At 40.6% G+C, this 16993-nt stretch overlaps 1 protein-coding gene across 1 annotated transcript in view; it reads left to right on the plus strand.

Moving 5' to 3' along the window:
• LOC311058170 (anoctamin-6-like) overlaps positions 1-7961 on the plus strand; it is a gene marked incomplete at its 3' end in the record, with an annotated part of 64541 nt that extends 56580 nt beyond the window's left edge. The window contains exon 20 of the mRNA XM_084075521.1: positions 7209-7961. Within this exon, the coding sequence (XP_083931647.1) occupies positions 7209-7961 (753 nt within the window). The remainder of the gene's footprint in view (positions 1-7208) is intronic.
• Between the last annotated feature and the right edge of the window lie 9032 nt (positions 7962-16993).

Here is a 16993-nt window from a genome sequence, read left to right on the forward strand (position 1 = left end):
CATCTGTTTAAGAAAGTAGGTAGCTGATATATTGCACTTTTACCATAGCGCGAGGTATACTCTTAGTTGCTTGTTTTAGAAGAGAATGTACTTAAGACTTCTGGTGATTAGTAGTTTTCTTGCCTACCTATGTTGAACGCACTTATTGTAAGTCGCTTTGGATTAAAGCATCTGCTAAATGACTGTAATGTAATGTAGTCACGCCAGAATGAAATGTTTGGAACGGGGGAGTCAGGTGCAACGCTCAGGTCCTGGACCTGGTGAGACAAAGGAGAAGCCCGCAGGAGGCCATCCACAGAGCCTAGTCCCTCCACGTGCCAGAGCCTCTCCTCTCCCCCAGCCCCAGCAGAGTAGTTCCGGAGAAGCAGATTGTGTGGCCTTGTCTTGCCTTAAGAGGACTGACCGTGGGTAGCTACTAGGGGTGGGACGATATATCGATATATCGCGATATGTCGATACTTTATCCCGCGATAAATAATCGATATTATTATTTTTTAAATCGATGTAAAAAAAAAACTTTTTTTTTTTTTTTTTTTTAAAGTTTGTGATACGTTGTTTTTCCAACTATGTATTTGTGTAACGATGATTTTTAACTGTTTGGTGCTATTTTATGTGTTTATGAATTGAATACAAGGACTATCGTGATATATCGTTGGTGAAATTTCTTGCAATATATAACGAATATTGTGATATCGCAATATATCGAATCTTGTCGAATATTGTGATGTATATTGTTATCGTGGGCCTAATATCGTGATATATATCGTATCGTGAGGTACCCATATCGTCCCACCCCTAGTAGCTACTGGGACGTAAGTCGGGGGCTTGATCAACCCCGGCTGGGTCACTTGGGCGAGGGTGTATGTTGTTGCGAGACCCGAAACACCCAACGACCCCAGGCTACAACACTGATGATACATCCCAGTTGCATCCATGTGATGTTTTTCTTTATCAACAAAAATAAATATGATATTCTCACCCCCCCCCCCCCCCCCCGCCCCCCAAAAAACTAAACAAGAACAAGAGCATGAGCTGTAACAATTGTTCTGTTGTTAATTATTATTTAATTTCATATTTTGAAGATAAGCAGACAAATGTAAATGTGTCAGGAAATAACCTAAAGTGTTTTATGAATGGGAAGTCATGAATAGTGTGGGATACGTGGCCATAGTAATACATACCAAACAGTATGATCTAGCATTAGCCCAAAGTGTTTGCTAAAACTCATTTTAACTCCTTACTTGCCAATGTCCTGCACTAGTGTGAATATGTAAGGGGTTAAGTTACTTATAATGTGCACATGGTAAGTAGCTACAGACTACAGTGGGTAAATGTAACTCTGTACTGTTGAACTGACTGCTTTCTTGTGTTATTGATATTTTAAGTAAAATGTAATAAGTTCAAAGAACACAAACAGTAATGATGCATATTTTTAAGGGACCTGCATGCTACCAAATGAGGTGGTCACCCTTTAGGTGATAGAGAGAGCGCTCTCTGTGATAGAGAGAGCTCTCTCTATCACCACCGCGGTGATAAGGTGACCACCGAAAATGGTAGCATGCGCCCCCCTTTATAGTTTCTGTTGACAAAAAAGAAGAGAAAAGTTCAATGAGGTCTGTCGTTTTATGAGATGGCTGGGACAAGTGACAGTTGAGCATTCTGTGCCAAAAACAAACTTGGGCAAAACAATATATACTTTTCATGCATGCAATCATCCTTTTGTCTGCTAATGTGTCATGATAACTCCAGCTTTGGTGGATTTGGGTAATAATAAATATATATTTTTAATTAATAGCGGATTGGGTTAGGGTGGGTGAACTAATGAGGAAGTTATTAATGACATCTATCTACATGCCTATTATAGATCTATATTAAAGCTTTTGAAAAGTGTGAAATCTCTGCGTGTGTGCGTTTGTGGTATTTTATTAATAAGTAATGTTTCATAAGGCACAAATTAGCCGCCTACTACACGTGCATTGCCTGCATCTGGGGTCCTTCCATTTACAAACAACAGTGGACCAGTGGACGCAAAGCCAGCTAAAGTGAGCATGAGAGAGAAACATAGCAACGGAGGATTTTAAAACAAAAAAAAGAAGGGGGGAATAAAAGTTTGGTGTCAGAGTGATTTAGTGAAGTTGTTAACCCTGCCGACGAGTCAAGTGCCGGATATGTCATTGTCATGCAAAAGTTGCCATGTGAGAAAGTGATGGAAGACAGAGGGCTTGCTGTTACCATGGATATATATACAGGCCGTGGTCACTGGTCACTACATCGATGAGCACGACAGTGGTGAGTGAAATTGTTTGGAGTAGTACTTATCCATATAGAATCCCGTTCTTTGAGACACACAATCAGGTATTAGGGGCATGGCCAAATCCGCCATTATTTTGCCGGGTCAAACAAAGCAGCTGTCATTTAATGTCTTTTTCGTCCTAGTGGGAAACTATGTTTTAATGTAGACGGGATGCCCAAATTCTCGTTTTTCGAGTTCCCCAGCCACGAAAAGGACCCAAAGAGAAGACCACTATGGGCCAATAATATTTTGTACTTGTAAAAATAATTTGTATTTGTAAACACATTTTGCATTTGTAAAAAAAATATTTGTACTCGTAAAAATAATATGTACTCGTAAAAATATTTTTTGCATTCGTAAAAAAAATATTTGTACTCGTAAAAATAATATGTACTCGTACTCGTAAATAAAATATTTGTCTTCGTAAATAAAATATTTGTATTCGTAAATAAAATATTTGTATTCGTAAATAATATATTTGTCTTCGTAAAACAAAGTTTTGTATTCGTAGGATAAAAATGTGTGTTGTAATTGTAGAATTTCATTTACAATGAACATTGTGACCAGAAAAAAACAACAGCTTGCTTGCTCGAAGATCTGTTCTACGGATTGCAAAACTTTATTTTTGGCACTCTGCACTTCCGGGTCTGAGCCAATCACGTGAGGCCTTTTCCACTACCCAATCATAAAGCTCCATAGGTCTCCATGGCAACATGGCAAACGTGGTTGCCATGTTGCAACCCCAAGAGTTTTAACTGCAACATAAATCCATTGCTCAGGAAATAAACAACGGATTACAATAATATAACATTTCCTATAATCAGTAACATGTAGGTGATACCTATGTCTATCAAATATGGTTTTATTGAAAGGCAATCAAAGGCTAGATCGAGTTTAGAAAGCAAACAGGTCATGTCTGGGGGCCTCAGTGCGGCTGCAGAGTTTGATTGAGTGTGAGACTAGGACCCACATGGCATAATATGTCAAAATGAGCGGCTTCATCGGGAATCGTGCGAGTGTATTTTGCTAAGAGATTGGTTACATAGTTTAATTGATATTAATTTATTAGTGCATTAAATTTCCCCATCCACTTTAATGGGAAAATTAAAAAACTCGATTTCAAGTATTTTTTTTTCAGAAACTGTAAGGGCTAGAGTTACAAGACTTGGAGGGGAGGTTCATAATTTAATTCGAAATGATCGAAAAAGAAATACACCAGTCGGCCTCATGGTGGCGCTATAAAAGCCCCCTTTACGTTTTGGCCTATAACTCTTGAACCGTAGGTCGTAAAATGAAAATCTAACTCCCCATATAGGCCACGCCCATTTGCGTCAGGATAGATTTTCCGCCATTTTGAATTTTCTTCAAAACACACTTTTAGCTCCTCCTCCCACATATTTTGTCCACATTTCACAAAAATCGGTACACATGATCTCTGGGCCCATGCGATAAACATATCCAAACGGCATTTTGATAATCCTTACTGTTCTTCCGTAAATGGCTTCCAAAGTTAGTGGGAGGGGCCTGTTTTACCAAAAATGCCAGAAATCACGAACGAAACGTCCGGTCAATCCCAAATTTAAATCACATGTCGAGGGTGGTTTACTCAACGAATCCCCAAAAGCATTTCCACTTTGACTAGGGGGGCTCACAAATGCACAAAACATAACCGTTTGATGAAAAAACATGATTTTGGGGGGGAACAATCCTTTCAAAATGTATATCAGGAGTGACGTGACAATATGATTGGCCCGTTACATTTGTGGGAGGGGCCTATTCATTTAGTGGGAGGGGTCTATTTCTTAAAATCAAAACAGCACGTATCACGAAGGCAGGATCCGATCGGCACTCGATTCGAATGGCACGTCGCGCGGCCTGCGACGGTATTCCTCCCGGCGTATCCCTCGAGTCCCGGCGGCCGAGACCCGCGACCGGCGTCGGCGCAACCACACTTTGCAATTTCCCAGAATTGCTACGCGTCTAGTTTTTATTAAAGTGGGAGACCTCGCACGGTAGTGGAATGTTCGGCCTATGAGCAGAGCAGCCCGCCTGTCAAATCGTTAGAGAGGGAAACAAAAGTCACTTAACACTCTGGACCACCCTATACAGTAGTTGCATTACCTAGTTACTTTTAGTTAGCAGAAACAAAATAGCAGTTTCATGTTTTTGGTAAAATGTACCTTTGAGAAAATGACGTGAACACGGCTCTATTTGGGTAGGTTCTTGAACGTTAAATCTTTGTGTGGTACAGCTGAGATCCAAGCCATACTACGACTAGGAGAGCTGCGACAGCTTTCTCATAGACCAGCCACACATGTGCAGTGTGCAATGATCACTATGTAGTCGGCAAAGAAGTTAATGTTTACAAACACAAACCACCGTCACTCTCTAGTCTTAAGCGTGTCTCTATGTACAGTCTGACCCCTCAAGGGCTGTAGAATCGAAAAGGTGGGCGTGGCGAACTTTTGGTGACACGACGTTGGTACACCCTATAGGTCAGTAGCAGTGCTGTCAAGCCTATAATGCTGGAGGAGGAGGGGGTGGGGGCTTTTTGGTAAAACAGGCCCCTCCCGCAAATTTTGGAAGCCATTCATGGAAGAACCGTATGGACTATCAAAATTCGGTTTGGAGATGTTTATCGCATGGATCCAGAGATCATGTGTACCGATTTTTGTGAAATGTGGACAAAATATGTGGGAGGAGGAGCTAAAAGTGTGTTTTGAAAAAAAATCAAAATGGCGGAAAATCTATCTTGGCGCAAATGGGCGTGGCCTATATGGGGAGTTGCGTCATGACCCAAGGAATCTAGGGAAAAATAGATTTTTATTTTACGACCTACGGTTCAAGAGTTATAGGCCAAAACGTAAAGGGGGCTTTTATAGCGCCACCATGAGGCCGACTGGTGTATTTATTTTTCTGATAATTTCGGATTAAATTATGAACCTCCCCTCCAAGTCTTGTAACTCTAGCCCTTACAGTTTCTGAAAAAAAATTACTTGAAATCGAGTTTTTTAATTTTCCCATTAAAGTGGATGGGGAAATTTAATGCACTAATAAATTATTATCAATTAAACTATGTAACCAATCTCTTAGCAAAATACACGCGCACGATTCCCGACGAAGCCGCTCATTTTGACATAAGGCATGTGGGTCCTAGTCTCACACTCAATCAAACTCTGCAGCCGCACTGAGGCCCCCAGACATGACCTGTTTGCTTTCTAAACTCGATCTAGCCTTTGATTGCCTTTCAATAAAACCATATTTGATAGACATAGGTATCACCTACATGTTACTGATTATAGGAAATGTTATATTATTGTAATCCGTTGTTTATTTCCTGAGCAATGGAATTATGTTGCAGTTAAAACTCTTAGTGTTGCAACATGGCAACCACGTTTGCCATGTTGCCATGGAGACCTATGGAGCTTTATGATTGGGTAGTGGAAAAGGCCTCACGTGATTGGCTCAGACCCGGAAGTGCAGAGTGCCAAAAATAAAGTTTTGCAATCCGTAGAACAGATCTTCGAGCGAGCAAGCTGTTGTTTTTTTCTGGTCACAATGTTCATTGTAAATGTAATTCTACAATTACAACACACATTTTTATCTTATGAATACAAAACTTTGTTTTACGAAGACAAATATATTATTTACGAATACAAATATTTTATTTACGAATACAAATATTTTATTTACGAAGACAAATATTTTATTTACGAGTACATATTATTTTTACGAGTACAAATATTTTTTTTACGAATGCAAAAAATATTTTTACGAGTACATATTATTTTTACGAGTACAAATATTTTTTTTACAAATGCAAAATGTGTTTACAAATACAAATTATTTTTACAAGTACAAAATATTATTGGCACTAATTTAAGCCCATACTAGTGCACCAAAACACGAAGTAAAGCATGTCTACATGTGTTCTGAACATGTCATAACAGATAATTATATACAAATTAAAATATATGTTGAAATGATCACTATGGGGATATATTTTGTAACGAGCCAGTAGACTAAGGGCGCGTTCGAAAATACAGCACTGAGCGCACTGAGCGCACTGGTTTTCCCTCTGGGCGTTCGTTTATTGAGTGCACTTGGTGCGGTGTCGTTCGAAAATTGAGTGCGCTGCGCCCCAGTGCACTGAGTGCTCGCACTGAGCGACCCTACCTCTCAAGCTGGTTTTTCCAGTGCGTTGTAGGTCTCGAGCGCTCTCCAGCGGTGAAAAATGGCGGACGAAATCATTGCAAAATGTACTGTTTGCGGCTTGTATGGTCCTTTGAGCACAATTATACAGCACGCACAAAACAGTCACCAACAAACAGAAGGTAAGCAAGCTAATGTTATGAATTAAATTACCGTTAAACTTTGGCAACGTTAGTTAAACGAGTATTTACTGTCAATAGAACTGTTGTAAGAGAAAGCTAGCTATGGCAAGTTTTTAGTACATCACCATACAAGTGTCTATTTACCTGGGCTCATGTTTGTACATTGTTTATTCAGGCCACGGGCCCCGTTTGAAATATTGTGCTAGGACCCCCATAAGAGAATATTATCGTTGTCTATAGGCCTACTGTACTGTAGGTGGGGACATAACAGTGGAGAGAGTGAAACCTATAATGTGTCATTCTTATACATTCTCACTGGGCTAACTTCTAGCTGGTGAAATTAAACTGTTCTTCATTTTACTGGGAACCCCCCCAAGGACCTCTGGGGGTCCCTGGACCCCACTTTGAGAACCACTGCTATTATAATAGTTTATAACTCAATAACGTTACAGCTAGTCGTCCTGCTGGAACACTTTGGTTCAGTTTGACTCTATTCTAAACATGCACTCTACCCCCCCCCCCCCCCCCCCCAATTACCCTTAATAATTATCATTTTTATGATTGTATTCATTCATTTAGAGCCAGGAGGATCACAGTCCACTGAGTCCAGCACTGAGCCCTCAGTACAGTCCAGTCAGCAGCAGTCAGCTGAGGTCGAGGATGACAAGACTGGATTTGTCTGGGGGCAAGCTCCTATCCTGCTCCTCATTGCTCTCTATGAAGAGCATAGAGAGAACTTCAGCTCATCCAGGATGACAAAAAAAAAGGCTTGGGAGTTGTTAGCCAGGGAAATGGCCGGCAAAGGCTACGAGCTGACGGGGACTCAATGCAGTAACAAGTGGAAAGGGATGCTGAAGTCGTATAAGGAGACATTGGCACATAATAAGCGCTCTGGTGCTGGCAGGGCTACATGTCCATATTATGCTCCTCTCGATGCCCTGCTGCACAAATTCCCCAACATCAATCCCCTGTCAACAGCCAGTAGCTCAAGTGGCTTTAAGCCACCAGCCACCATCCCTAGACCTCTGCCCAACTCTCCTTCCAGTTCCAACACCACCCTACCACCATCCACCACCACTGTCCTACCTTCACCCTCTACCATCCCACCACCACCAGGACCAGATGAGCAAGAGAGACACAAAAAACGAAAATGTAAAAGAAAAAATATAGAGGAGCCGACTTGGGTACAAGAGTACAGAATGGAATCAAAGGAAAGAGAGGCAGCTACACAGAGGAGGGCAGAAGAGGCAGCAGAGCGCCACATAGAGAAAATGGGCTTGTTGAGACAAATACTGCAACAGCAGAACCACATTTTAGAATATCTAAAAAAGTGAGAATGGTCATAAGAGACATAAGAGAGAAGAGGAATAGAGCACTTATACTTTACACACACACACACACACACGCACGCACGCACGCACGCACGCACGCACACACACACACACACACACACACAGTGTGGGGGAGCGAGAGAGAGGTGTAGAGAGGCGTACACTGAGGGTCAGAATGAGTGAGGGAGAGAGAGAGGGCGAGAAAGGAAATGAGACACATATACCACACAGAAGAGGGCGAGAGCACCACATAAAATAGAGAGAGGGAGTTAACTCCTAACTTAACTGAATTTATTTCTTGGGTTCAGACAGCAGCTTCTGTTCTTCACTCAAACCACTTTGTTTTAAATTTCATCCATCTGTATCGTTTAACTCCTCCGAGGTCATTTAATTTATCCATTTGTAACTTTGAGTGTAGTTTCTCCCATTGAATAAATACCTTCAGGGTTCCATTTGTAAACTGAGGTGGGGATCCTTTACTCTTTAATAAATTGCGCCTTGATTTGCTTTGACCATGTGCATTTCAGTTGGGATGATGAATTTAATATATACATTTTGTTTTACATAAGTTTGTGTTATTGCATTTGACCATATTTATGAGTTGGGAAGATTGATTCATTTAATTTATACATTGTTTTACATAGGTTTGTGTTATTGCATGTGACCATATGCATGAGTTGGGAAGATTGATGAATTTGATGAATTTAATATATACATTGTTTTACATAAGTTTGAGTTATTGCGTTTGACCATATGCATTTGAGTTCGGAAGGTTGATGAATTTAATATATACATTTTGTTTTACATACATTTGTTATTGTATTTATGTTAAAAGAACTTGCAAATAGATATTTCAACAGTTTACTTTATAAATATAATATATACATTTTGTGTTAAATTATTTGTGTTATGGCACTTAAATGCAAATAAATATTTGAAAGAAATGTAAACTTCAGAACCAGTTTATTTTAAATGTACACGTTATTCACATTTTACATTCATCATCACTGTCGGGTGAAACCTCAGACAACCTTGTATGCAGTCATTTAGTCCCATGCTCTTAATACTTTTCATTAGTTACATATTTAGAAAACCAACACAGACTACCACTTTCTGGCATCTATTTATCAGCTTGACGTTTTTCCACACTTCCAATTTTGTCTGCTGATGTCTTTGTCATAACTTCCAATTTCACTTTTTAATCTGTATCCTGAAAGAGATCTCTATTCCGATTGCATAAAATCGGCTTAAATGCATTTTCTGTTTAATAAGAGTTGTAGACCCCTGAACAAACACTAGAAATGAGTACAATCAGAATAGCACTATAGAATAGGGTACGTGATTGTCTTTGGTTAAAATACGTGTTTAATAGCTCTATATTCTGATATAGAGCCAGCGTCTTGTTTTACTTGTGCTACTGGCTGTTGACAGGAGATTGATGTTGGGGAATTTGTGCAGCAGAGCATCGAGCGTAGCATAATATGGGCATGTAGCTCTGCTCAATAAGCACTCCTTATACACCTTCAGCATCCCTTTCCATTTGTTGCTGCATTGTGTGCCCGTAAGCTCTAGCCTTTGCTAGCCATTTCTCTAGCTAACAGCTCCCAAAAGACTTTTTGGTCATTCTGGATGAAGAGAAGTTCACTGTGCTCTTCAAAGAGAGCAATGAGCAGGAGCAGCATGCCCCCAGACAAATCCTGTCATCCTTAGGTGACTGCTGCTCTATATCAGAATAGAGCTATTTAACACTTATTTTAGCCAAAGAAAATCATGTACCCTACCTTTAACCCATCAATACCTGAATCAAGACTTCTACAAATGACTTCTAAAAACACTATTCAGAAAAACGTGTGTTTCTATATCAGTGGTGCCCCCAAAATGATATGTATTTGGCCGCCGACCCCCCCCCCCATCTCAAAATGTTAGTTCCAGCAACCCTGGAAGTACAGATTTGAGTAAAAAACAAAATTGATTGAAAAGAGTGTATGTATGTATGTATGTGTACACACACATAATATTGAAAGTTTTACACATTCACGATTTAAAAAAATAGCAGATCTACAAACTCGTAGCCGCGCTATGAGCTTGTATATCTGCTATTCTTGAATAGCCAAAGTGTAAAATAATGCTTTTTAGCTCAAATAAAAAAAATGACAGTTGCGTTCAAGGTCTTAAAATGTGAAATGCATTCATCCAGTCACAGAAGCTCACAATGAGCATTGTGAGCTTGTAGAACGGCCGTTTTTGCTACTGTTGTGTGACACTGTAGTTAAATTATAACTCTGGAGTGAGTATGGAGGCGATGTAGTTCCTCTTCTGAGCACCAACTGTCTGCAACCGGTCCTGGTCCTGATGCAGCTCTGCAACTGACAGCACCCGGTCCTGGTCATGATGCACTTCCTCCTGTGATGGGTCCTCCTGTAGGTCGTCCTGCCCAGCCTGTGAAGTTTATTTTTGTTAGGATTGCATTTGTAAAAGGGATGTTTACTTTTAAAGGACACTGTCCTGTTTTCCATAAAACTGCTGCCAAATGACATGGTTAACCCATCCTGTTAACCTAATCTCCCCTATTTGTGACTCCTGTCATGTAAATTATCAACAGAGTCAGTAGTTATGGCATACCTGGATCATGTCCTCCACGTCCTCCTCATAGGCTAGACACAGGTTGTGGAGCACGCAGCAGGCCATGATACACAACGGGATCAGATCAATCCTGTTCATATCAAGGTACTTCAGGCGGCGAAAGCGTCCTTTTAGGAGTGCAAAAGCTCTGTATGGCACAATGAAGGACAACCATAAGTTGCTGTGTATGCAGAAACTAACAACACAGTGGTAGTCATGTTAGAAGTGTACTGTGTCCAAGGTATGAGGCCTGCAGGATTGTAGTGATAGCCATTCAGCTTTTAGCATGTTAATGTATACCACAAACACCATCCTTTATAATAATAGTCAGTAAACTGGCACAATCACACCACAAATTATTGCTGAACCAACCAGCATGAAAAACTGGTGGCGATATATATATATATATATATATATATATATATATATATATATATATATCTATTACAAACCTTTCAATGGCTGTCCTGGTGCCTGACAAAGCCAAATTGTAGCGTCGCTGAACTTGGGACAGGTGGCCATTGTCTTTGAATGGGACCAACAACCACGGCTGTAGGGGGTATGCACGGTCTCCAATGATGTGTGTGTCATCGGGCATCATCTGGTGAGGGCTGGCTTCAATGCTGGCATATAAATCTGATTCCCTATAAACCCTGGCATCATGGACGGAAGCAGGATATCCACTGAAGCAGTCTGTGAAGAACAGGCTGTGGTCACAGACTGCTTGCAGGTGGATGCCGTGGAAACCCTTCCTATTTACGTATGTCTCTGGGTACTCAAGGGGAGCCTTGATTGGGATATGGGTCCCATCAATGGCGCCAATTACTCTGGGAAAGTTATACAGCTTACTGAATCCCTTTGTGACCTCTGCTATCCTTGCCCCAGTAGGCCATAATATGACAGTCTTTGAGAGACGAGATAGTGCTTTCATGACTCTCTGGAAGCAGGTTTCTACTGTTGATTTTGTGACGCCGAATCGGTCACTGATGTCCCTGCCGAGAAGAAATTAATATTTGTATGTGTTAATCTGTATTGTATATATGTATATTGTAAATATGTATCTCTAATACAAAATGCACTACTTTGTGTGTAGTTAATGGCCTGAATTGGCTATTAATGTAGCTAATGAAGGTATAATAATGTCACTAGGCTAAGTTACCTGAATGAGCACTGGTTACCCAATAGCCACAAAACAATCAGTATCTGCTTGGAAGCTGGAATGGATGCTCGCCCAGCTCCATGTTGGTTGGTGAGGTCCTCTGCAATTTCCTCTGTTAAGCAAAGCAAGGCAAATTTAGTTTTAGAGCACATTTCAACAAGGCAAGTCAAAGTGCTTTACACCAGTGGCTCTCAAAGTAGGGTCCGTGGACCCCCAGGGGTCCTTGAGGGGCTTCCAGGGGATCCCCAGCCAAAAGGTTAATAGTTTAGAAGTAGGAACCAATTGGACCATTTATGGGTCTGTAACTCTGAGAGTGTACAGATGGAACCAAATGGACCGACACTCTCAGAGTTATATTAACACTAATGATACTACGGTGTAGATTGGGGGTTCCAGAGAACAAAATGGTATCAAATGGGGTCCATAGCCTGATGCATATCATATCAAACTGGGGTCCTTGAAATTAAAATGGTTGAGATTCACTGCTATAACCATAAAAAATATCTTCTCTTATGACATGAGAAACCAAAACAACAATCAAATCGGAACAAACATTTCAAACAACAAACATTTGGAACACTGTCACTCAACAATTCAATCTCAGTCAGTTTCACACAGCCAGCCAGTTCAATCAGGTGTGGGTAGTAGAAATCTAAAAGCCATATTATAATTGGGTTTAGTCATTTGGTCAATGATAAATGTTGCTGGGATTTTAGAATATGGTACAGACCTGCAACAGCTCCAGAGTGATGTGCACCTCACTCACTACTGCAGACTGACACCATTTTGTACTAGGGTGTGGCTGGCTGGTAGTCAATCACTGGGGTGGCTGATCGGTGACTTCATTGATTGCTGAGACTGTGTGTGTGTGTGTGTGTGTGTGTGTGTGTGTGTGTGTGTGTGTGTGTGTGTGTGTGTGTGTGCGTGCGTGTCAGCAGTGACACACACACACACACACACACAGCATTTTAAACCTGGGTTACAGGGGTCTCTGACATATCTTTTCAAATGGGGGTCCGCAGGCTAATATGTGTCTATTTGCAGGTCCTTGACATGAAAAGGTTTGAGAACCAGTGCTTTACACAACATTAAGAACATTAAGACAGTAAATCACATTATAAAATGACATATTAAGGACCTGTTAGGATGCTGAATGTTGTGCGTGTCATCCTGAAGTGCTCCCTGAAAGCGTCGTCCAGGTACAGCGGTACGGTCTTCTCTGCATAATCACGGATCTTTACTCTTGCTTGTAGTTGGCGTTGTACAGGGTCTGCCAATCCTGCCATCATTTGCAGGAGATGTCGGTCCATCCTCAAATCCTGGTCCTACAGAGAAAATTGCATAATCTTATATCTTATAGCCAGATTCAATGTATTTGTCACTCACTCATACAAGTGTATGCAGTGACAATATTGTGTGTGTGTGTGTGTGTGTGTGTGTGTGTGTGTGTGTGTGTGTGTGTGTGTGTGTGTGTGTGTGTGTGTGTGTGTGTGTGTGTGTGTGTGTGTGTGTAACTGTGTATTATGCTCTGCAGACTGCAGTGATGGAAAGTAACTAAGTACATGTACTCAAGTACTGCACTTAAGTAAACTTTTGAGGCTTTTGTACTTTACTTGAGTATTTCCAATGTCCAATACTTTTACTTCTACTACAGTCCTTCTCATGCAAATATTGTACTTTTACTCCATTACTATTATTTGACCACTTAGTTACTAGTTACTTTGCAGATTTTGTGATTTTATACAGTTCAAAACTTGGTACTTTAAATACATTTTGATACCAATACGTTTGTACTTTTACTCAAGTACATTTACTTGTAACAGAGTAATTGCAGTATAGAGTAAAACAAATGGAGTACTTTCTCCACCACTGGCAGACTGTGCCAACAACATCTGTGGGAACGCTGAGATTAGCCCCGGGCTAAGGCTAACTATCTCCCCGTATAAACAGTTGATTTTCATGGCCGTGTTAAATGTAAAGTGTTACTTACATTTTCAACTTCACTGTCATCCTCGTCGCTGTCAATTATACTTTCGATAACTGCTGCGTTTGTCACCAGGGAAATGATGCTCATGTCGTTTGCGCCGGCTTCTGCCATGTTGCTTTTCAGATAAACTTTTTGTTTACCTTCAGGCTGAAAAGCGCACCGCTGCCCCTTACTGGTCGTTCGTAAATCAGAAGAACTCAGTGCGCTCTATGACGTCACCGCCAGTGCACTCAGAAAACTGGGCACATTCTCGGTGCGTATATCCGAACGCGCCCTAAATCACTGTGTTACAATACCTCCATGGGTGTCTACGCATGACAGTCAATTAATAGTGATTGTGTTGTGGGAAATTTGGATAAGCACCCATATAGAGCGTCGCAGTTCCGCCACTTCCTGGTGCCGGAAGTAAATACTCGATGCATTTTTCCCATTGACTTTTCCAAAAATATTTATATCAATTTAAGCCTAGAATCAAGCCATCCAGGATCCTGGTGAATCATGACCATAAAACCTTTTTTTCTGTGTTTTTATTTTATTTTATATTTAATGATATGATATACTATATTTAATAAATACCCTTTGTTTTGACGTTTTCAAAAAAGTTTTTTCACAGGATCAAACGTTTTATGGTCATGATTCACCAGGATCCTGGATAGCTTGATTCTAGGCTTAAATTAATTTATATAAATATCTTTGTAAAAGTCCATGGGAAAAATGCATCGAGTATTTACTCCAGGAAGTGGGCGGGAACTGCGACGCTCTATATGAAATAAGAGGCATTGTTGAATTCAGAAGAAGAACTTTTACTGTAGGTCGGCTTTCACCTGTATGGCCCCCCACACTGTTAGCTCCCCCAAACAAGAAGCCATATGCTTTAATCCCCTTCTCTCTCTCTCTCTCTCTCTCTCTCTCTGTGTGTGTGTGTGTGTGTGTGTGTGTGTGTGTGTGTGTGTGTGTGTGTGTGTGTGTGTGTGTGTGTGTGTGTGTGTGTGTGTGTGTGTGTGTGTGTGCGCGTGTGCGTGCGTGCGTGCGTGCGTGCGTGCGTGCGTGCGCGTGCGTGCGTGCGTGCGTGTTAAATAAAATATGAAAAAGGACAATAATAATAAAGGGAACTCATAGATTTGCAAACTTTTAACTTTACGCAACCTTTAATGTTAGCAAATGTAAAAGTTAACGCTCACACAAACAGCGCTGTTGTTTACTTAACACTTAAGCACCATTATGCACCAATGTTTTTTTTATTTTTTCAGTGCCCCCAAACTTTGGTAAATGCCCTTCCTTTTTATACATTGGGGGCAAATTGTTTTATGTATGTTTTATTACATTGAAGCTAGATGACCTGGTAGCTAATGGCTTTTTGCATAGACTCCTGTCACAGGTGCCTAGCAAGGTCTATGGACATTTTTCATCTCAGTGGAAGCATATTTTATTGTGACACTGCAGTCACATGTCCATCATAATTTCAGTATAGCATGGTCATGTGTTGATTTGTTTGAGCAGGCATAACGCTAAAGTAATTCTCTCCCCTCCACCAACACACAATCTGATATAGGCTATATTTACCATAGTCAAGGCTGGCCCTATTACGAAACAGTTGTGTATAGAGTATCGAGGACTATATCAATTTAACCATGGAGTGAAGACTGGTTTAACTACTGATTGTCATGTATACTCAGGATTATGAATATATTCGGAATTATGACACAGTGTTAATTTTCTTTTGATGATCTGCCTCGCAGTTCTGAGCCCAGAAGAGTGGACAGGAATACCATTGCAGGGACTGCAGTCATTGCAGATGTCATGATAGCCGGAGAGGGTGCCGAATTTGGGGAGCTGCCCCTCTTTAAAGAAAAACAGAGCTAGCGAACTACGCAACAATATGCAAGACATTTGTATATGGCAACAACCCCCTGCAATAGAATGGAAACAATAGAAAAAATGAAGGAGGCCACAGAGCTGCTCCCCATCAAATATAAAGTGCCAAAGTGAGGGGTCAAGCTCTAAAGTGCTAGCATGGTAAATCATCCTGGTTGTGTTAATTCACATTATCATGTAACCGATTGATAGACGCATCTGGGCTCTTCCACTTTTTGGTTTCTGCAAAACTCCCACCCAGTGCTTGGGGCCAGACAGGTTTGCAGAAGACATATGATAATGTGAATTCACACGACCAGGATGGTTTACCAGGCTACTAAAATGCAGTAATGTCAGCAATTTAATTTCCAACAATTTAATAAAAACATGTAATATTAATTTTAATGTATTATTGCACTTGTTTTTTTGTGTTTTATCTGGTGGGGAGTTCAACGTCATTTCTTGTTTCCAAAAACCTTGCCACTAGGAAAATGTCGGCCTTACTGGTTTTGTTTTGTGGAAGGCGAAGTTTGCACTTAGTGTCAGCATAGCTTTATTTTTTTATGATTGTTCATACTGTATCTTCTGACCCTGGCACTTTTTTTCAACATAAGAAGAAGATTTCATACAAGATTCAACTGCACTTTGCAATTATTTCTATAAGTTTTTATATAACTGTTTTGAACTAAGAGTACTCCAATTACTCTCTGCAAGTAAGAGGATTAAACTTAGTCTCTTTGACAGTTCACCTGTTTTTGCATATTTGTCACAGGGTGGTGGTGTGTGTGAGGGGGTGTAATAATAATGCATATCTTTATGTATTTGGTGGCAGGTAATGGTGGGGATGCTGTTTTGGGTGGTTCCTGGGAACTCTGTGGATGTTCCCTCTTATCTCCTGAAAGCTAATTACAGATTCAGTGTAGGTGTGCAGTGAGCTGTCTAGGGGGAGAAGCAGACTCACGAACACCGTGTCGGAACGCAAATGAAGGATGCCAGCCTACGACACTGGTCATTTATTGAACATTTTACGTCCAAGTGGTTGGGTCGTCGCCACTCCCCGGTATAATTTTACACACCCATGGCATACTGATGCTATTTGGTTCCAGTATGGACAATATGGTGCAAGGTTTCTGTTGGAAAGGACACTGTTAAGATGCTTTCTTTAACCATACAGCTTCTACTTTCGAGTAAAAGCTTGTGTATCTGACTGGGTAAATCATCATGTTTTACTTGGAATGATTTTGGAATATACATGCCACAAGATTGTGTTAAAGGTTTCATGACATTCAGTTTCACAACACATTAAAAGTATTTATCATGGTCCTTCAAACGTGTATTAAAAGTTTTAACTGAAAAATCCACTCCAGTGATCCATGGCAGGATTTTTGTCTCCGCCAGGCCGAAAGGCATGGC

The sequence above is a fragment of the Gymnoscopelus microlampas genome (genome assembly GCF_963454915.1).
Source record: "Gymnoscopelus microlampas genome assembly, chromosome: 13".
Classification (NCBI taxonomy): Eukaryota; Metazoa; Chordata; class Actinopteri; order Myctophiformes; family Myctophidae; genus Gymnoscopelus; species Gymnoscopelus microlampas.